This window comes from Trichechus manatus, unplaced genomic scaffold, assembly GCF_000243295.1.
Source record: "Trichechus manatus latirostris isolate Lorelei unplaced genomic scaffold, TriManLat1.0 scaffold00057, whole genome shotgun sequence".
Taxonomy (NCBI): Eukaryota; Metazoa; Chordata; class Mammalia; order Sirenia; family Trichechidae; genus Trichechus; species Trichechus manatus.
In genome coordinates, this window is record NW_004443993.1 from 4,361,531 (window position 1) to 4,384,933 (window position 23,403).

General features: G+C 41.8%; 1 protein-coding gene across 1 annotated transcript in view; it reads left to right on the forward strand.

The window, feature by feature from the left end:
* The first annotated feature begins 282 nt into the window (after nt 1–282).
* The window catches only part of LOC101357806 (adhesion G protein-coupled receptor E2-like), a 79,618-nt gene continuing 56,497 nt past the window's right edge, over nt 283–23,403 (forward strand). The window contains 2 exon segments of the mRNA XM_023733073.1: nt 283–424; nt 13,791–13,864. Coding sequence (XP_023588841.1) covers nt 283–424; nt 13,791–13,864 — 216 coding nt within the window.

The window sequence follows — 23,403 nt, forward strand, 5'->3', positions numbered from 1 at the left end:
GTGAAAAAAAACAGAAAGTAAATAATTATAACAAAATGCAATGGTTTCATGGGTTATAATTTTTTTTACTTCATCCTGACAACAAAATTACTTGAAACTCTCTGTAGACAATTTTTTAGTGCAATAAATAATTTATACGGGTCTTGGCTTTTAATCTGGAAAGTACCTACTAACTAGTTGTTTCATTTACAATGTGTACATCATTACCGTGTTTTCTCTTCCTTCTACAAATTCCCCAGATGGAGATGGAAAAGACAGTGGACTTTTCTGGGACAAGTACCAATGCATCAGCTGGAAAATAAAACATTGTCCAGGTTCATCACCTACTTCTCCTGGTACAAAATAAGGAGGAAAAAGAAGCAAATAACTTATTACAGTGTCCTTGAGAAACTCTTCCATCATATGCTGGAAATTGGAACAGAAGGTATGTGTTGGTTATATACATGGTTTTGGAAAGCTTCATTTAAAATCTTGATTTTTATATTCTCATACTTGCTACATAAACACCCTATTTGCTATGGAATCAAGCTGTTTTTGTTTTATTTATTTTTATTTTTTATTTTATTTTTTAGATGGGGGCATAATGTTCTCTGCACACAGATTCTCCCAACAAGCTTGTTTTTCTTAGCATTAGTTTCATCTCCTCTCTGTATTTTCTTTTAATTTTTTTTATTGTCCTTTAGATGAAGGTTTACAGAGCAAATAGTTTCTTATTAAACAGTTAGCACATATATTGTTTTATGAGATTGGTTAACAACCCCACGTCATGTCAGCCCCCTCCTCGAACTTGGGTTCCCTATTACCAGCTTTCCTGTCCCCTCCTGTCTTCTAGTCCTTGTCCCTCAACTGTGGTGCCCCATTAGTCTCGTTTTGTTTTATGAGCCTGTCTAATCCTGTCTAATCTTTGGCTGAAGGGTGAACCTCGGGAGTGACTTCATTACTGAGCTAAAAGGGTGTCCGGGGGCAATACTCTTGGGGTTTCTCTAGTCTCTGTCAGGCCGGTAAGTCTGGTCTTTTTTTGTGAGTTAGGATTTTGTTCTACATTTTTCTCCAGCTCTGTCTGGGACCCTCTGTTGTGATCCCTGTCAGAAGAGACAGTGGTGGTAGCTGGGCATTGTCTAGTTGTACTGTACTCAGTCTGGTGGAGGCCATGGTAGCTGTGGTCCATTAGTTATTTGGGCTAATCTTTCCCTTTTATCTTGTTTTCTTTATTCTCCCTTGCTCCCGAAGGTGTGATGCCAGTGGAGTATCTTAGATGGCTGCTCGCAGGCTTTTAAGACCCCAGACACTACGCCTCTCTGTATTTTCAGATTCTGCGTTCTTGCTTGTAAATTAGATGTTCTGAGCCTTTGACAAAGGATGGGTCTTTGAGGATCTGAGGCTGGAGACTCAGGAGACAAATATAGGGGAGAAAATTGAAAGCAAGAACTGGTTGGTTTGAGGATATAAAGTTGTGCCAATTAGCACAGTTTTAGAACAACTGGGAAACAGTCAACACTGATGTTATTGCTACACATAGCAGCTGGTTGTTTCAATAACTTTTACGTTTTATTCACATTCTATTAGAATTTGAAGTTACCTATACTGTAAAATTACCACATCCATAGTATATAATTAAGGTATTTGAAATTAACCCCCCCCCCCAAAAAAAAACCAGTTGCTGTCTAGTCGACTCTGACTCTTGGCGACCCCATGTGTGCCAGAGTAGAACTGTGTTCCATAGGGTTTCCAATGGTTGATCTTTCAGCAGTAGCTCACCAGGTCTTTCTTTCAAGGTGCCTCTGGGTGGACTCAAACCGCTAACCCTTCAACTAGTAGCATAGCACTTAACCATTTGTGCCATCCATTACTTTTCCCTTACTAGAAAACCTCAGTTTATAATGATTTATATCCCATTTTATAATGGCGATTGAGTCACTTATAATTTTTCTCTAGTAGAAAAAAATGAGGAGCCAATTATAGTCCAGATTGGGTGTGTTTTACCTTCATGTTCTTAGCTCTAACTATAGTCTAAACTTGTATTCTATAACCAAAGCCTCAAAATACCAGTCACAGTGTGTGTGTGTGTGTGTGTGTGTGTGTGTGTGTGTGTGTGTGTGTTAAGCCTGCTTTGCCTTAGTGCTGAAGAGTTGAGTCTCACTCCTGGAAGATTATCATACAGGTTATGATGGCCAAGATGATAATATAAATATATGTGTATATATGTATATGATAAAGTTTGATGTAACCTCTGTGGGCACCTTCAAATAGAGTTGTTGATAACATTCATTCATTCACTCACTCACTCATTCCTAAAAGAAAAACTAGGTTTGTTATGTTCTCTGTCTTATACTACCTATTTCTCTACATGTAATGTTTAGAAGGATGTATCTTGTTGTTAGTTTGTTAGGTGCCATCAAGTCAGTTCTGACTCATAGCGACCCTATCTACAACTGAAGGAAACACTGCCCAGTCCTGTGCCATCCTCACAATTGTTGTTATGCTTGAGCCCATTGTTGCAGCCACTGTGTCAATCCATCTCATTGAGGGTCTTCTTCTTTTCACTGGCCCTCTAGTTTACCAAGCATGATGTCCTTCTCCAAGGACCAGTCCCTCCTGATAACATGTCCAAAGTACGTGAGACAAAGTCACACCATCCTCCCTTCTAAGGACCATTCTGGTTGTACTTCTTCCAAGACAGATTTGTTCATTCTTCTGGCAGTCCACGGTGTATTCAATATTCTTCACCAACACCGTAGTTCAAAGGCATCAATTCTTCTTCAGTCTTCCTTAATCATTGTCCAGCTTTCGCATCCATATGAGGCGAATGAAAACACCATGGCTTGGGTCAAGTGCAGTTTTGTCCTCAAAGTGACATCTTTCCTCTTTAACACTTTAAAAAGGTCTTTTGCAGCAGATTTGCCCAATGCGATACTTTGTTTGATTTCTTGACCACTGTTTCTATGGGCATTGATTGTGGATCCAAGTAAAATGAAATCCTTGACAACTTTGATATTGATGTTGGTTGTGTAGATGTATTGAAGAAGGATGTATAAAATATATAATACAATTGTACCCAAACTTCAAAACTCTGGGTGATATTACTTCTACCAAATAGCTCTTATGGAGGTGGATCATGTTTGTAATTCTATAGTTTTTCAAGATTAACTTTTCTAAGTGTATGACCACCTGGAGCAGTGATCAGCAAACTCTGGACCCACAACCTGCTTTTGTATGGCCCATGAGCTCAGAAAGTTTTTTTTTTACATTTTTAAATGGTTGAAAAAAAATCAGTATTTATCCTTTTGTGACTGACTCATTTCATTCAGTATAATTGTATAACCCCACTTATATGAAACATCTAGAATAGGCAAGTTCATGTGATGCAAACGGTTAACCTACCAGCCAAAAGATTGGTGGTTCAAACCCACCCACAGATGCTTGGAGGACAAGACCGGCATTCTGCTTCTGAAAAGTTACAGCCTTGAAACCCCTATGGAGCTGTTCTACTTTGCACACATGGGGTCGCCATGAACTCACCAGCACCTAATAACAACAACAACACTGAGACCAAATTTTATTAGTGGTTACTAGGGGCGGGCTGGAGGGTGGTAAAAAGGGGGATTCATTGCTTAAGGGATACTTAGCTTCTGTTAAAGGTGATAAAAAAATTTGGAAACATAATGGTAATGGTTGAACAACATGATAAACATAGTTAATCTCACTGAATTATACATGTTAAAAACGTTGCAATGGCAAATGTTTGTTACATATTTATCGCAATTTAAAAAATCAATAGAAGAATAATATTTTGTGACACTGAAAATGATATGAAATTCAAATTTCAGCATCCATAAATAGTTTTACTGGAACTCAACAATGTCCATTCGTTTATGTATTATCTATGGAGGCTTTCACACGACAAGGGCAGAGGTGAGTAGTCGTGACAGATGGCCTGGCCCACAGAGCCAAAAATATGTACTCTCTGTTCCTTTCCAGAAACAGTTTGCCAACTCCTGTCCTAAAATTCAGAGATGGCAGGAACCATGAGGAATGTAGTACAACTCCTCCCCTCATTTCTTAGAACACATAATTGGAGCCCAGAGAAGTAACATGACTTGCCCAAGTTACTTAGTGTAGGAGCTAGGATTAGAACTCATGTCTTCCAACTCTTAGCTGTGACTTCTATACTACATCCCTAAAATCCTACACAAGTATCTCTTCTGATTGCTCTAAATTCCACATATAAGTTAGAGAACAAATATAACATATTTGTATGAAAACTTTCCTAGCTGAATTACTAAATCCCAACTAGAACCCTGTACGCCAGTGTTCATTGCAGCACTACTCACAATAGCCAAAAGGTGGAAGCAAGCCAAGTATCCTTCAACAGATGAATGGGTAAACAAAATGTGGTCCATCCATATGATGGAATATTATGTAGCCATAAAAAGAAATGAAGTCCTGATGCTTGCCACAACATGGATGATCCTTGAAAACATCATGCTGAGTAAAATCGGTGGCAAAAGGACAAATACAGTATGATCTCACTTACATGAAATAAGCAAATACACAGAAACCAAATATTATTAGAGGTTACTAGGGGTGGGAAGATGAGCTCAAGGATAACAACTACTGTGAGGATGGCACAGGACCGGGCAGTGTTTTGTTCTGTTGTACATAGGGTAGCTGTGAGTCAGAATTGACTCGATGGCACATAACAACAACAACAAGCAGGGATGGGAGAGAGAGGGAAAGAGGTAGTTCTTGCTAAGGGGGCATTGAGTTTATGTTAATGGTGGTGGAACAATTTGGAAAAGGAGGGTGAAAATGGTTGCACAACTAGAAGAATGTAATCAATGTCACTGAATTGTACATGTAGAACTTGAACTGGTATATGTTTTGTTATGTATATTTTCACCACAGTAAGAAAAACAAAATTGAACTAGACATTCCCAAGGGGAAGAAGATTCTACAAAGTCATGAATGATAGGAATTGAGGGTCATTTGGAGCTATGATAGAGGCTTCCTGACATAGGGGGCTACTGTGGTAGTTCAGGAAAAATATGAGGGTGACTCAGACCAGGGTAGGGTGGTGGAGCTGATCAGATCTGGGATTTCTCTTGAACAAATCATGTTCAGGATTTAAAGATGGATTTCATGTTGGATGTAAGAGAAAAAAGAGGAGTCAAGGATGACTCTAAGGTTTTTGGTCTGAGCAACTGAACTTTGGAGTCTCTGGGTGATGCAAATGGTTAAGATGCTCGGCTGCTAAGTGAAAGGTCGGAGGCTCAAATCTACCCAGAGGCACCTTAGAAAAAAGGTCTGGCAATCTGCTTCCAAAAACTCAGCCATTGAAAACCCCAAAGAGCAAAGTACTACTCTGACACACACGGGGTCTCTGTGAGTCAGTGTAGATGAAAAGGCAACTGGATTATAGTACCTTCTATGAGTTTTTTTTTTTTAATTCTACAGTGACAATATATTATTTGTGTAATCAGAAAATAAATTAATCAAATGAAGCAGAAGATAGTGGTTTGAGAATTGGAGGGAACGTTCCTAGTTTTGGTTGGAATGATCTCATCTATTTTTCATTCCATGCAGAGATTTTCTCTGATCAAGTGGGAGTCTTAAAACCTTAGCAGTATGCAGAACAGAATTTCAAATTCTCCCAGAATCCAGACTTTCTAGAGCCATAAAGGCGGGATGAACCCCCTAAACTCTTCTGCTAAGACAGTGACATCACTAGGCTTGGTGTCACCCAGTGCAGGAACTCATGGTGTCACCTTTCCATGGGTCTCCTCCCATACCAGACCATACAGAATCTTTGGTAATGCTTTTTGTACTAATGTTACTTGTAAATCGTAAATCCCGTATATCACTGAATGTAATGGCAATAGTAGTGACATAAACAACCAGCAAAATTAAAATTACACCTTCAAATTACAATATGATATGCACAACCCCACATGTGTCTGTCAGTTTGTCATACTATGGGGGCTTGCATGTTGCTGTGATGCTGGAGGTTATGCCACCAGTATTCAGATACCAGCAGGGTCACCCATGGTGGACAGGTTTCAGCTGAGCTTCCAGACTAAGACAGACTAGGAAGAAGGACCCGGCAGTCTACTTCTGAAAAGAATTAGCCAGTGAAAACCTTATGAATAGCAGGTAACACTGTCTGATATAGTGCCGGAAGATGAGCCCCCCAGGTTGGAAGGCACTCAAAAGACGTCAGGGGAAGAGCTGCCTCCTCAAAGTAGAGTCGACCTTAGTGACGTGGATGGAGTCAAGCTTTCGGGATCTCCATTTGTTGATGCGGCATGACTCAAAATGAGAAAAAACAGCTGCAAATATCCATTAATAACTGGAACGTGGAATGTATGAAGTATGAATTTAGGAAAATTGGAAATCGTCAAAAATGAAGTGGAACACATAAACGTCGATATCCTAGGCATTAGTGAGCTGAAATGGACTGGTATTGGCCATTTTGAATCAGACAATCACTCTGTGCCGGGAATGACAAATTGAAGAGGAATGGCATTGCATTTATCATCAAGAATATTTCAAGATCTATCTTGAAGTACAATACTGTCAGTGATAGGATAATATCCATACGCCTACGAGGAACTAGTGAATACAACTATTATTCAAATTTACACACCAACCACTAAGGTCAAACTGAAGAAATTGAAAATTTTTACCAGCTTTTGCAGTCTGAAATTGATCAAACATGCAATCAGGATGCATTGATAATTACTGGTTATTGGAATGTGAAAGTTGGAACAAAGAAGAAGGATCAGTTGTTGGAAAATAATGGCCTTGGTGACAGAAACGATGCCAGAGATTGAATGATAGAATTTTGCAAGACCAATGACTTCTTCATTGCAAATACCTTTTTTCAACAACATAAACGGCGACTATACCCATGGACCTCGCCAGATGGAATACACAGGAATCAAATTGACTACATCTGTGGAAAGGGATAATGGAAAAGCTCAATATCATCAGTCAAAACAAGGCCAAGGGTCGAGTGTGGAACAGAACATCAACTGCTCGTATGCAAATTCAAGTTGAAACTGAAGAAAATTAGAACAAGTCCACGAGAGCCAAAGTATGACCTTGAGTATATCCCACCTGAATTTACAGATCATCTCAAGAATAGATGTGACACGTTGAACACTAATGACCAAAGACTAGACGAGTTGTGGAATGACATTAAGGACATCGTACATGAAGAAAGTAAGAGGTCATTAAAAAGACAGGAAAGAAAGACCAAAATGGATGTCAGAAGAGACTCTGAAACTTCCTCTTGAACATCGAGTAGCTAAAGCTAATGGAAGAAATGATGAAGTAAAACAACTGAACAAAAGATTTTAAAGGGCAACTCGAGGAGACAAAGTATTATAATGACGTGCAAAGAGCTGGAGATAGAAAATCAAAAGGGAAGAATACACTAGGCATTTCTCAAGCTGAAAGAAGTAAAGACAAAATTCAAGACTTGAGTTGCAATAGTGAAGGATTCTATGGAGAAAATATTAAACACTGCAGGAAACATCAAAAGAAAATGGAAGGAACACTTATGCTCATCAAAAGACTTCAACAAAATAGTTAAAAGACAACTTACAGACTGGGAAAAATGTTTTGGCTGTGACAGATCTGATCAGCATGTAATCTCTAAAATCTACAAGATACTGCAAAACCTCAACAACAAAAAGACAAGTAACCCAATAAAAAATGGGCAAAGGATATGAACAGGCACTTCTCCAAAGAAGATATTCAGGTGGCTAATAGACACATGAAGAAATGCTCACGATCATTAGCCATTAGAGAAACGCAGATCAAAACTACGATGAGATAGCATCTCACCCAACAAGGCTGACATTAATCCAAAAAAAACAAAATCATAAATGCTGGAGAGGTTATGGAGCGACCGGAACACTTATACACTGTTGGTGGGAATGTAAAATGGTACAACCACTTTGGAAATTGATTTGGCACTTCCTTAAAAAGCTAGAAATAAAAGTACCATAGGATCCAGTTATTCTGCTCCTTGGAATACATCCTAGAGAAATAAGAGCCGTCACACGAATAGATATATGCACACCCACATTCATTGCAGCACTGTTCACAATAGCAAAAGGATGGAAACAACCTAGGTGCCCATCAACAGATGAATGGATAAACAAACTATGGTATATCCACACAATGGAATACTACGAAACAATAAAGAACAAAGATGAAGCTGTGAAACATAACATGGAGGAAGCTGGAGGGCATTATGCTGAGTGAATTTAGTCAGTCACAGAAGGACAAATATTGTGTAAGACCACTATTATAAGAACTCAAGAAAAGGTTTAAACACAGAAGAAAACATTCTTTGATGGTTACGAGGGTGAGGAAGGAGGGTGAGGGTTACTTATTAACTAGATAGTAGATAAGAATTATCCTAGGTGAAGGGAAGGACAGCACGCACTACAGGGGAAGTCAGCACAACTGGACTAAACCAAAGCTAAGAAGTTTCCTGAATACAGTCAAACACTTTGAGGAACAGAGTAGCAGCGTAGGGGTCTGGGGACCATGCTTTCAGGGGACATCTAGGTCAACTGGCATAACAAAGCTTATTAAGAAAATGTGCTGCATCCTACTTTGGTGAGCGGCGTCTGGAGTCTTAAAACCTTGCAAGCGGCCATCTGAGATGCATCAATTGGTCCTGACCACCTGGAGTAAAGGAGAATGAAGAACACCCAAGACACAAGGAAAGTATTAGCCCAAGAGACAGAAAGGGCCGCATAAACCAGAGACTTCATCAGCCTGAGACCAGAAGAACTATATGGTGCCTGGTTATCACCAATGACTGCTCTGATAGGGAACACAATAGAGAGTCCCAAATGAAGCAGGAGAAAGGTGAGGTGCAGAACTCAAATTATAGTAAGAAGACCAGACTTAATGGTTTGACTGAGACTGGAGGAACCCCAGAAAACATGGCCCCTGGATTTTCTATCAGCTCAGAACTAAAACAATTTCTGATGCCAACTCTTCAGACAGGGATTGGGCGGGACTATGGGACGTAAAGTGATACTCGTGAGGAGTGTGCCTCTTAACTCAAGTAGATACAAGAGACTAAATGGGCAGCTTCTGTCCGGAGGTGAGATGGGAAGGCAGAGAGGGTTAGGAGCTGGTTGAATGGACATGGGGAATCGGGTGGAAAGGAGGAGTATGCTGTCACAGTATGGGGAGAGCAATTAGGGTCACATAACAATGTATGTATAAATTTTTGTATGGGAAAAAAATAATAAAAGAAGATGGAAGGGATACAGTCATTATACCAAAAAGAATTGGTTGATGTTCAACCATTTAAAGAGGTAGCATATGATCAGGAACTGATGGTACTGAAGGAAGAAGTCCAAGCTGCACAGAAGGCATTGGCAAAAAACAAGGCTCCAGGAATTGACGGAGTATCAATTGAGTTATTTCAGCAAATGGATGCAATGCTGGAAGTGCTCATTCGTCTGTGCCAAAAATTTGAAAGACAGTTACCTGGCCAAGTGACTGGAGGAGATCCATATTTATGCCTATTCCCAAGAAAGGTGATCCAACCGAATGCAGAAATTATCAAACAATATCATTAATATCACACACAAGTAAAATTTTGCTGAAGATCATTCAAAACCAGCTGCAGCAGTATATTGACAGGAACTGCCAGAAATTCAAGCCAGATTCAGAAGAGGACATGGAACCAGAGATATCATTGCTGACGTCAGATGGATCCTGGCTGAAAGCAGAGAATACCAGAAAGATGTTTACCTATGTTTTATTGATTGTGCAAAGGCGTCAACTGTGTGGATCATAACAAATTATGAATACCACTGAGAAGAATGGGAACTCCAGAATACTTAATTGTGCTCATGAGGAACCTGTACACAGATCAAGAGGAATTTGAGAAGAACAAGGGGATACTGCATGGTTTAAAGTCAGGAAATGTGTGCGTCAGGGCTGTATCCTCTCACCATACCTATTCAGTCTGTATGCTGAGCAAATAATCCGAGAAGCTGGACTATATGAAGAAGAACGGGGCATCAGGATTAGAGGAAGACTCATTAACAATCTGCGTTATGCAGATGACACAACCTTGCTTGCTGAAAGTGAAGAGAATTTGAAGCACTTACTGATAAGGATCAAAGACTACGGCCTTCAGTATGGATTACACCTCAACATCAAGAAAACAAAAATCTTCACAACTTGACCAATAATCAACATCATGATAAACAGAGAAAAGATTCAAGTTGTCAAGGATTTCATTTTACTTGGATCCACACTCAATACCCATGGAAGCAGCAGTCAGGAAATCAAAAGATGCATTGCATTGGGCAAATCTGCTGCAAAAGACCTTTTTAAAGTGTTGAAAAGCAAACATGTCACCTTGAAGACCAAGGCGTGCCTAACCCAAGCCATGGTGTTTTCAATCGCATCATATGCATGGGAAAGCTAGACAATGAATAAGAAAGACCGAAGAAGAATTGACGCCTTTGAATTGTGGTGTTGCCGAAGAATATTGAATATACCATGGACTGCCAAAAGAACGAACAAATCTGTCTTGGAAGAAGTACAAGAATGCTCCTTAGAAGCAAAGATGGTGAGACTATGTCTTACATACTTTGGATGTGTTGTCAGGAGGAGAACATCAAGCTTGGTAAAGTAGAGGGTCAGCGAAAAAGAGGAAGACCCTCAATGAGATGGATTGACACAGTGGCTGCAGCACAAGGCTCAAGTATAACAATGATTGTGAGGATGTTGTAGGACCGGGCAGTGTTCCATTCTGAATCTCAGTTGCAAAATCAAAATATCAAAATAACAACAGTATTTTAAACGGCAGAGTCTTGGGGGAAGGAGCCAGAACAGGGCCACTCGTTTTATCCTGGGGAGCTGAGCTCTGAGCTCCCAATCTGGACTTCCCTGCACCCCAGAGTCCCCACAATAGGGAAGAGAAGGCATGAAGGAAGAGTGTAGGGGCCCCGCAGCGTCACCACCCATCTGTGGCTGCCACTGAGCAGCCCCAGAGCAGCGGTGGCCCCGCAAAGTTCCCCAGGGCCTGAAGGTGCCAGGTGGGCAGGTGTGAGAGGGAGCTGAGACCCCTTGGCTGTGGGATGAAGCCCCAGCAGTCCTCTGGACGAAACTGGGTTTTCTATTCCTTCCTCCTTTTGGGGCGTCCGGCTCAGTCAGTGGATGCCAGCGATCGGGAACCGCTGACCAGGGTGCACTGGGCTGCGGGGTGACCCTTAGCACTGGCATGGCAGAGCCTGGGCACCTGGGGTGGCAGGAGCCCCTCGACCATAGCCCACCTGGCCGGAATGGCCAGCAGAGCGACCCTGCAGTCTCCTCAGCCGCTCTCCCGTACCTGCAGCAGCCTCTGAACTTTGGGAGACATTTCACTTCCCGGCTGCCAAGGGATATTTTTATTAAAAATAATAAATTTCTGCTGAAACACTGCACAAAAATTTTATACACAGTCTTTTTGGTGTCACCACCCTCTGACAGCGTCACCATGTGCGGGCTGCACCCTCTCTTCCTCCCCTCACCTCCCTAGTGAGGCCACTAAGATAATCTTTAAACCTTAAACCAAAAATTTACCTTGAAAGTCTTCTTAAAACCAAACAATAGTTTAGCTTAATTAGTAAAGAATGTCTGCCTTGAGCATGTCACTGTTTTAAAGGTCCATCTCTATGGGATCAAATTGGCAACAGCAACTCCAAAGGTCAGATAGGAAGCTTAGGGGGCAGTGAGTTTATGTTAATGGAGGAGGAACAATTGGGAAAAGAGAGTGAGAATGGCTGCACAACTCAAGGAATGTAACTAATGTCACTGAATTGTACACGTAGAAATTGTTGGATTGGTATATGTTTTGCTGTGTATATTTTCACCACAATAAAAAATTAAAAAAAAAAGTTTGACAGGGATCACAATAGAGGGTCCTAGACAGAGCTGGAGAAAAATGTAGAACTAAATTCTAACTCACAAAAAAAAAAAAAAAAAAAAAAGACTAGGCTTACTGGCCTGACAGAGACTGGAGAAACCCCAAGATTATGGTCCCTGGACACCCTTTTAGCTCAGTAATGAAGTCACTCCTGGATTCACCCTTCAGCCAAAGATTAGACAGGTCCATAAAACAAAACAATGGCACACCAGCTCAGGGGCAAGGATGAGAGAAGGCAGGAGTGGATAGGAAACCTGGTAAGGGGGACCCCAAGGTCCAGAAGGGGAGAGTGTTGATATGTCGTGAGGCTGGCAACCAATGTCACAAAACAGTATATGTATTAATTGTTTAATGAGAAACTAATTTGCTCTGTAAACCTTCATCTAAAACATTATGTATATGTACATATATATAAAGTGTATGAGGCAACTTAGGGCATAAGACCAGCCACAGCCCCTCCTATGCCCTCACCCAAGGCCAGATAACCATGTGCAGGGACAGAGGAAGGAAGAGTCATTGAGGAAGTAAGGACTTGAGCCATTCTTGAGGTTCCTGCCTACTCCCTCTGCCCCTGGGTGTGGGGGGCAGTACAGCACAATTTGGGGGACCCAGAAGTAGAAGGAATCTGTTCTAACTTGAAGTGGCCGATATGGTTCCAAGCAAGGTCCCCCACATCCCAGAGTGGCCAAGGGTACAAGGATGTTTCTGATCCATCCTGAACAGTATGCCTGATGCAATGTTGGTGACCAGAACCCAGAGGCGCTCTCTGGGGAAAAGAGGCCTGGAGACCCTGAACTGACATGAGAACCAAAACCATTTGCCGTCAGGTTGATTCCAACTCCTGGCGGCCCCATGCGTGCAGAGTAGAACTGCTCCATAGGGATTTCATGGCTGTAACCTTTTGGAAGTAGATCACCAGACCTTTCTTCTGACGCACCTCTGGGTGGGTTTGAACTTCCAACCTTTTGGTTAACAGCTGTGCGCCACTGACTTGAGACAAAACTTCAATTCACTTGTGGGAAAAACAGGGAAAGACATATTCATTGCTCACCTGAGTTTGTGGCTGGAGATCCTTACCAGTTACATATAAAATCTAACAATTAACTGCCCCACCCCCTACACACAGGAGGTAGTTAAATGGCTTCTGCTTAAATCTTTGCAGTGAGAGGAATTCATTCCCGAATCAGTTTGTTCGTTCTATCGGTCTGTCTATCTGTCTGTCTGCCTGTCTATCTATTATCTGTATATCATCTATTACTTATCTACCTAATTTTTCATCTATTATCTATCATCTATCAATCATCTATCTATCCGGCTATCATCTATTATTTATCTATCTATCTAATCTATTATTATCTATCAGCTATCTATTTATCTATTTATCTGTCTATCTATCATCCCTGGGTGATACAAACAGTTAATGTGCTCCGCTGCTAACCAAAAGGATGGAGGTTCTAGTCCACCCAGAGGCACCTCAGAAGAAAGGCCTGGTGATCTACTTCCAAAAAATCAGTCACTGATAATCCTATGGCGTGCAGTTCTAATCTGACACACATGGATGAATCAGAGTTGACTTGACAGCAAACAGCTTTTATCTATCTAGTAAACTTAATTTATTTTTCCTGAAAGAGCGTTTTATTCTCAGTTTAAAACACATCCAGAAAGAAGTTGTTAAGTTGCAGTAAATTGAAAACAGACTACATTTACATGGGAATTTAGACCAAAAGGTTTAGAAAGACAGGAGGTGAAGCTAGAAATAAATTTCATATATAGCAATAATATTAAAATATTGTATAACTTATAGTTTAACAGGTGAATTACAAATTTTCTAACCCAGATTTCAAACAGTCGTGCACACTGGAAAAGGGAATCGTGTTTACAAGAGAGAAAGGAGCTCATGGAGATTCAAATGTAAGATGTGTTACTTAGGAAGCGACAATTTTGCATGTTCATATTCATTTTGTTAGAAATTCCATTCTTCCCATTTTCTTTCCATTTTAGAAGTATTTTTTTCTTTTTTTTATTGCACTTTAGATGAAGGTTTCCAGAACAAACAGTTTCTCATTAAACAGTTAGTACACATATTGTTTTAAGACAATGGTTAACAACCCTACGACATGTCAACACTCTCCCTTCTCAACCTTGGGTTCTCTATTACCAGCTTTCCTGTCCACTCCTGCCTTCTAGTCCTTGTCCCTGGACTGTTGTGCCCCATTAGTCTCTTTTTGTTTTATGGGCCTGTCTAATCTTTGGCTGAAGGGTGAACCTCAGGAGTGACTTCATTACTGAGCTAAAAGGGTATCCGGGGGCCATACTCTCGGGCTTTCTCCAGTCTCTGTCTGGTCTCTTTTTGGAGTTAGAATTTTGTTCTACATTGTTCTCCAGCTCTGTCCAGGACCCTCTGTTGTGATCCCTGTCAGAGCAGTCAGTGGTGGTAGAAGGGCACCATCTAGTTGTCCTGGACTCAGTCTGGTGGAGGCTGTGGTAGTTGTGGTCTGTTAGTCCTCTGGACTAATCTTTCCCTTGTATCTTGTTTTCTCATTCTCCCTTGCTCCGGAAGGAGTGAGACCAGTGGCGTATCTTAGGTGGCTGCTCACAGGCTTTTAAGACCCCTAGGTCTTAAGGTAGAACATTTTCTTTATAAACTGTTATGCCAATTGAGCTAGATGTTCCTCCAAACCATGGTCCCCACAGCCCTCCGCCCACCAGTTCGGTCCTTCAGGGAGTTTGGATGTGTCTATGGAGCTTCCATGACCTTGCCTTGTACAAGTTGTTCTGGCTTCCCCAGTATTGTGTACTGTCTTACCCTTCACCTAAGTTACCACTTATCTGTTGTCTATTTAGTATTTCCCCACCACCACCCCTCCTATCCCTCATAACCAACAAAGATTGTTTCTTTCTGTGTGTAAACCTTTTCATGAGTTTTTACAGTAGTGGTCTTGTACGGTATTTGTCCTTTTGTGATTGACTTATTTCACTCAGCATAATGTCCTCCAGTCTCATCTATGTTATGAGATGCTTCACAGATTCATCATTGTTCTTTACCATTGCGTAATACTCCATTGTGTGTATGTACCATAGTTAGTTTATCCATTTGTCTGCTCATGGGCATGTAGGTTGTTTCCATCTTTTTGCTATTGTGAACAATGCTGCAATGAACATGGGTGTGTATATGTCTATTCGTGTGACAGCTCTTATTTCTCTAGGATATATGCCTAGGAGTGGGATTGCTGGATCGTATAGTATTTCTATTTCTAGATTTCTAAGGAAGCGCCATCTCATTTTCCAAAATGGTTGTTAGCATTTTGCATTCCCACCAGAAGTGCATAGTGTTCCAATCTCCCTGCAGCCTCTCCAACATATGTTATTTCCAGTTTTTTTGATTCGTGCCAGTAATGCCGGAGTGAGATGGTATCTCATTGTGGTTTTAATTTGCGTTTCTCTAATGGCTAGTGATCATGAGCATTTCCTCATGTGCCTGTTGGCCAGTTGAATGTCTTCTTTGGTGAAGTGTCTGTTCATTTCCTTTGCCCATTTTTTAATAGGATTATTTGCCTTTTTGTTGTAGAGGTGTTGGATTTTCTTGTAAATTTTAGATATTAGACCTTTGTCTGACTTATAAGGTCCCAAAATTTTTTCCCAGTCTGTAGGTTCTCTTTTTACTCTTAAACTTAATTTTTTAGAACAGTTGTAGGTTTACAGAAATATTACAAAGATAGTACAGAGAGGTCCCAGTTTCCTGTTAGTAACATCCTACATTAGTGTGATGCATTTGTTTCAATTAAATGAACCAATATCAATACATTAGTATTAATGAGAGTCCATATTCATTCACATCTCCTTGATTTTTACCTAATAATCTTTTTCTGTTCCAGCATCCCATTCAGGATTCCACTACCCATTTTATTTTGAACAAGTCTAAATATTGCAGAGTTTTTCTTTATAGTGGCCAAAATACGCTACCCTTGTTCTGCTTTTTAGTGCTACATAGAATGACCTAATAGTCAGTCCTTCACATATTTGACAGCATCAAATTATCAGCCCTCGTGGCACAGTGGTTAAAGAACTTAGTTGCTAACCGAAAGGTCAGTGGTTTGAACCTACCGGTCTCTCCTTGGGAGAAAGACGTGGCAGCCTGCTTCCGCAAAGATTTTCTGCCTTGGAAAACCTGTGGGCCAGTTCTACTCTTTCCTATAGGCTTGCTGAGTCTGAATGCACTTGACGGCAATGGGTTTGGGTTTGGAATTATCAACCAGTTAAGCATTTTTTTTCTCTGGGCCCAATATGCTCAGTTTTCTCAATTCCCCTAAATGCGGCTCCCCCAAACAGGCAAATATCATATTTATTTTTGTGTATGGTGAGATGCTGGGAGAAAGATGTGGCAGTCTCCTTCTGTAAGATTTACAGCCTTGGAAATCGTATGGGGCAGTTCTACTCTGTCCTATAGAGTTGCTGTGAGTTGGAATCGACTTGATGGCAGTAGGTTTGGTTGGTTTTTATGGTGAGATAACCGTATTCTGTCCCATAAGGTCACCATGAGTTGGAATCGACTCGACAGCAATGAGTTTGTTTTTTTTTTTTTTAAATGATGAGATGAATTGACACAGTGGCTGCAAAAATGGGCCCAAACACAGCAATCATTGTGAGGACCCAACATCGTTTTGTTAGGTTGTACATGGGGTCACCATGAATTGGAGCCAACTTGACGGCAGCTAACAACAACAATCCTTCCATTCTCAATTTCATACATGTATATGTGTCTTAGTCATCTAGTGCTGCTATAACAGAAATACCACAAGTGGATGGCTTTAACAAATAGAAACGTATTCTCTCACAGTCTAGGAGGCTAGAAGTTCAAATTCAGGGCGCCAGCTCCAGGGGAAGGCTTTCTCTCTCGGTCGGCTCTGGGAGAAGGTCCTTGTCATTAATCTTCCCCTGGTCAAGGAGCTTCTCTGCACAGGGACCCTTGGTCCAAAGGATGCCCTGTCCTCCCAGTGCTTCTTTCTTGGTGGTATGAGGTCCCCCTGACTCTCTGTTCACTTCTCTCTTTTACATCTCAAAAGAGATTGGCTCAAGACAAAATCCAGTCTTGTAGATTGAGTCCTGCCTCATTAACATACCTGCCTCTAGTCCCATCTCATCAACATCATAGAGATAGGATTTACATCATGTGGGGATATATGCCATTTAAACATGGCTGCACTATTGACAACTGCAGCCCCCACAGGCCTCTATGTTGCACAGCATGTTGAGACTTGTCCGGATGTGTTTTCCCAAACCTATTGTCCCTTTACTGATTGACTTGTTTACCTGAATTCCTTCTCCCTTGCCCACACCCAAAGCCCATTGTTTTGTTAATGGCCTTATTGATTGCTGTATTGACTATAAAATAAACTCCTGGGACTGAAGTGGGGGTCGACTCCTCAGAGTGACCCTCCTGGCCCCACTTCTCTGTAAGAGTTGTGCAGTTGGTTACTGTCTTCGCCGTCCCAATTACCGTCGCCGCTGCGACAACATCACATAGGAAAATCACATCAGATGACAAAATGGTGGACAATCACACAATACTGGGAATCATGGCCCAGGCAAGTTGACAGATATTTTGGGGGACACAATTCAATCCATGACAATATGTAATACACATTCAAACACAAATATATCTAAGCATATAGTCACACATAAAACACATATATTCATGAACAATATCTAGCATTGTCTTTTGCATTTACATTTTTACATATATATACACATAGTATCACTACCAGTACCAGTTGCCCTTCAGTCAACTCCAACTCATGGCGACTCCATGTGTGTCAGAGTAGAACTCTGCTCCATAGGGTTTTCAAGTTTTTTAATCTTTACAGAAGCAGACTGCTACATCTTTCTCTCTCAGAGCAGCTAATGGGTTCCAACTGCTGACATTTCTGTTAAGAGATGAGCACTTAACCACTGCACCACCAGGGCTCCATATATATGTGTATGTGCATGTGTATATGTATAAATATATATATATTTTTAAAACTTCAAGTCTGTTGCTGTTGAGTTGATTCCAACTCATGGCAACCCCAGGTGTTACGCAGTAGAACTGGGCTCCACAGGGTTTTCTTGGCTGTAATCTTTACAAAAGCAAATCATCAGGCCTTTCTTTTGTGGTACCACTAGGTGGATTTGAACCATCAACTTTTAGGTAAGTAGTCAAGTGTAAACCCCTTGCCTCATCCAGGAATCTTACATATTTACATATATAAAAATACATATTTATATGATGTACTTATTATTTATCACCCTATTTTTTTTTTAGTTGACATTGTCCTTTAAAGATTAATTCTGCAGCAATGGGAATCTAATACCTTATATTACAAAAAATAAGCAAACACATGCTAATTACTCGTTTGCACCCAGCTTTCTGCTAGCTGCCCACAGGAAGGGAAGGAGGGAAGTGGGTTTTTGCAAGAGCTTGCAACGAGGTGCCCGCCCTTACAGCGCTGAACACTCTAGTCTGGGAGACAGTACCCATCAGCACCCAGGAAGAAAGTAACAACCAGATAGCACGTAATAAAAGCATCACCTTGCACGGTGCGGATCACTTAGGAAATGTAGGAGAAGACTGAGTGCTTGTGCAGTGTGAATCGGTGCAAGTCGGTATGAGTGTCCTGTGGCTGATGTAACAAAATACCACAAAGTAGGTGGCTTATAAGAACAGAAATTCATTGTCTCACAGCTCTGGAGGCTAGAAGTCTGAATTCAGGGCATCGGCTTTGTTGTTTCCTTCTGAGGACTCTGAGGGAGAATCTGTTCTGTGCCTCTCTCGGTAGCTCCAGGCATTCCTTCGCTTGCAGCTGCAGCGTCCCATGATATTCTTCCCTCTGTCTCTCTGTGTCTCTTCTCCTTTTTCATAAATATAGCTCAGATGGGATTAGAAGCCACCAATCCAGTATGGCCTCATGTTAACTGACAACGTCTTCAAAGATCCTATTTCCAAACACAGTCACGTGCGCAGTTACTAGGGGTTAGGACTTGAACATATCTGTTTGAAGGACACAATTCAATCCATAACAAGCCACTCTGAAAAAACTATTTGGTCATACCTGTTGTTGTTAATTGCCATCGAGTCAGCTCTGATTCATGGGGACCCTATGTGTAACAAAAGGAATATTTTGCCCTGTTCTGCACCATCTTCAAAAACATTGGTAATCAAACAATATTCTGTGATCCGTAGGTTTTTTGTTGGCTCATTTTCAGAAGTAGATTACCAGGCCTTTCTTGCTAGTCTGTCTTAGTCTAGAAGCTCTGTTGAAACCTATCCACCATGGGTAACCCTGCAGGTATTTAAAATACCAGCAACATAGCTTCCAGCATCATAGCAACATGTAAGCCACCACAGTATGACAAACTGACTATATCTATATCTATGTCTATGTCTGTATCTAATCTATATTTATATGTCTCCTCACCTCTCCTCACCTGTTTCTCTCTCCCTCTCCCTACCCTTTCTCTATACATAAACCTTTGCCATTGAGTCGATTCCGACTCATAGCAACCCTATAGGGTAGAACTGCCCTCTAGGGTTTCCAAGACAGTAAATCTTCAGGGAAGCAAACTGCCACATCTTTCTTCCACAGAGAAGCTAGTGGGTTTGAACCACCAACCTTTCAGTTAGCAGCCAAGCACTTAACCACTGTACCACCAGGGCTCCTTCTGTAGGTAGGTGGGTGGGTGGATGGATGGATGGATGGATGGATAGATGGATGGATGGATGGATAGATAGATAATCTTCTATATCCCTGCAATGCTACTCACTCATGGGCATATATCCAAGAGAAATGAGTACTTAAGTAAAGGATAAGTGTAAAAATCATGTGGTAAGGGTGCCTGGTCTCTTCTAACTTCACAAGGCAGGAGGAGAATCAAGATCAACAGCCTAAGGCTAAGCCTAAGGTCAGACATGCCTCCACCCTCCAACCTTTTTACCAGTTCTAACACCAGCCATCCCTCCCACGCACTCTCTACTTCTCTGCTGGGTTCAATACTTCATTGCAATGGCCACAAAGAACTCATAGGCAATATGCATGATTATGGGGTTTATTAGGGAAGTAACAGGCTACAGTTCAAGTTCAGGAATGCTCAGGATACAGTTCTTCCATCAGGACAGCCTCTTCTCAGTCACGCCTGCAAGCACACCTGTCTCTGGCTCTCGGCCTCCTGGGCTTTAGGCCCCTTGGCCCCTCGGGCCTCTTGGGCCTCTTGGAACAGCTTGGCCTCTGCCTTGCTCGGACAAGTGTTACAAAGCTCCTTCAGCTCTGCTGGAAGTGCCCAGAGGCACCCCACTCTGCCAGTAAACCTCAGCCCAAAGGTGCTTAGCTCTCTCGCTCCATGGGTCGGTACACCCACTGTAACTGCCTTGCTCTGTGGGCCAGGAAGCCCACTGCACTGTCTCCTGCCCGTCTCCTGGTCTTGCTGCCTCTGCTGCTGCCATTTCTTTGCCGCTGCTTCTCGCTGTCTCAGGTGTTCCAGCTCTCCCTCTCTGTCCTGGTTCTGCTGCCTGTGCTGCCTCTCTCTGTCTTCTGTGTTATAGCTCTCTCTCTCTGTCTCCTGGGTCTAGGAGGTCTCAGCGCAGGGATCCTGGGTCCAATGGATGCGCTCCACTCCTAGCTCTTCTTTCTTGGTGGTAGTAGGTCTCCCTCTCCTCTGGGATTGACTATTCTTTTAAGCCTAGCAGGATGGCAAAACTGACCAATCCCTCTTTAGGGTTCCATACATCTTATTTGCATGGTTCCACACCCCACAACGGTGCCTTATTTACCTTAGTTACACTATTAGCAAGCTATCCAACACCCTTGATGGGCCACAAGTACCTCTTTTGAAAGTCCTCACCTAGTCATTTGGTGGGAGTTACAGAGACTATGGCTAGAAGGGACATGTTAAGTAATTCACTGCACCGCAATAGTATATGTATAAAAATATACATATGATATGTGTATAATATGTGTGTGTATATGTATAATAGGAGCCATGGTGGCAAAGTGGTTAAGAGCTCAGGCTGCTAACCAAAAGGCCAGCAGTTCAAATCCACCAGCAGCTCCTTGGAAACCCTATGGGGCAGTTCTACCCTGTCCTATAAGTTCGCTATGAGTCGGAATCAACTCAACGGCACAGAACATATGTATAATGTATAATATGTATATGTATAATTGTGAATATATGTATAAGCAGAATCTTCTCAGCAGCATTGTTTACAATAGGGCCAAAGTGGAAACAACATCAATGGCAGAATGGCAGAATGGACATGTAGATTGGGGCACAGTCACACAATGGAATATACTACACAGCCACGAAAAAGAACAAAGTATAGCTACATGCACTAGCCTGGATGAATCTCACAAAGATTAGTGAAAGGAGACAGACCCCAAATGTTACAAACTGTAGGAGTCTATTTACATGAAGATCAAGCAAAGGTAAAACTCACCAATGGTGATAGAAATCAGGAGAATGGTTCATTCTAGGGTTGCAGGGGTGGGGGTAGTACCAACTAGAAGGGGGAACGAGAGAACATTTGGGATGCTGGAAATGTTCTATATCACGATTGGGTGTGGTTACACGCATGTTTATTGATGTTAAAACGTATCCAGTGGTTCATTAAAGACTCTGCCACAGTACTGAATGAAAGTTATACCTCAACTAAAAAGAAAAATTTAAAAAGCTCAAGGAAAATAGAGATAGCTTTGTACGGACGAGAGGGACTGAGCTGGCCTCTGTGGGGAGGAAGGAGGAGAACTCATCAGGCCAAGGTGTGGTCTAGGTTCCCTTTGGGGCCAAACCAGTTGCTGTCAAGTCAGCCCTGACTCCTGCAACCTCATGTGTGCCAGGGTAGAACTGTGCTCCACAGGGATTTCAACAGCTGAGTTTTTGGAAGTAGATTGCCAGGGCTTTCTTCCAAGGTGCCTCTGGGCAGATTCGAACCTCCAACCTTTCGGTTAGCAGCTGAGCACATTAACAGTTTGCACCACCCAGGGACTTCCCAGTTGGCACGAAGAGAGGTTCATGTGGCAAGAAAGGCTGTAGCAAGAGATTTTGGCAGCTCTCATATTTGGACCCCAATCTAGAAGAGATATGTCCAGTGGTCTTGTAACTTCACCCTCCTAGGACTTGACTGAAAAGCATTTTCTAAGTAATTGCTAAAGTGAAGATATAACACTTTCTAGAAAAGCAGAAGAAAAGTGACTTCCCTCTCCCAAGCCCTCCAAAAAAGAGGAGTTGCAGTTTATTTTAGTCAGAAATAGCAGATGGAAAGAGAACTAAGACCGTGAGGCACCTTGCCCCATTTGGACTCGGTACTTCCAACATGGTACTGCTCTTGGTCTGTAAACTGAGTTCTGTATCTTGTCTCTGGCACTCACTTACTCTGGAAGTAAGACTCCTTCACCCATCTGTGTGTGGCAAAGTAAAACCCGTCTTTCCAGTTTCACCTCAAATCACACCTCCTCGTGGAAACCTTTCCTGTTTCTTTTGCAGCCATTACTCACCTTTTTTTCTGAGCTCCAAAGCACTTTGTTTTCATTTTGATTCAAGCATTTTAGCGTCTTATGTCTTGGAATCCCTGAGTGGTGCAGACAATTAAAGCACTCAGCTGCTAACAGAAAGGTTGGAGGTTGGAGTCCATCCAGAGGTGCCTCAAAAGAAAGACCTGGTGATCTACTTCTGAAAAATCAGCCACTGAAAACTCCACGAGGCACAGTTCTGCTCTGACACATTTTGAACGCCATGAGTTGGAATCGACTTGACAGCAACTTTTTTTTGGTCTTAAATTACAGTTAACCACGAGAATAGGTGCTTCCCATTCTGCTCGGTAACCCGCTAGATAGCAGCATTTGTTTCTTAGGACTGCTGTAACAAAATTCCATCAGCTGGGTGGCTTATAAGAATGGAAGTTGAATGTTTCAAATCCATTCTTTTACTTATACTCTGGACATGTTATCAGGAGGGATCAATCCCTGAAGAAGGACATCATGCTTGGTAAAGTACAAGGTCGGCAAAAAAGAGGAAGACCCTCAAGGAGGTGGATAGACACAGTGTAGCCAATGGGCTCAAGCATAGCAATGATTGTAAGGATGGTGCAGGGCCGGGCAATATTTAGTTCAGTTGTAAATGGGGTTGCTATGAATCAGAACAGACTAGACGGCACCTAACAACAACAACGTTTTAAGAAAGGTGACTTTATAGTTATGATTTCAAATACTGTCTGCACCTGAACCCCACAGTTCTTTTCATAATTTCCTTGGCTAGTCTCAGACATTCAGTCTTCTTACATGAGCTTAAGGGGCCCCTAGGTGGTGCAAATGGTTAAGCGTTCAACTATTAGCTGAAAGTTTGGCGATCTAATCCATCCAGAAGATGCCAAGGAAGAAAGCCCTTGTGATTTGCTTCCAAAAGGTCACAGCCTTGAAAACTCA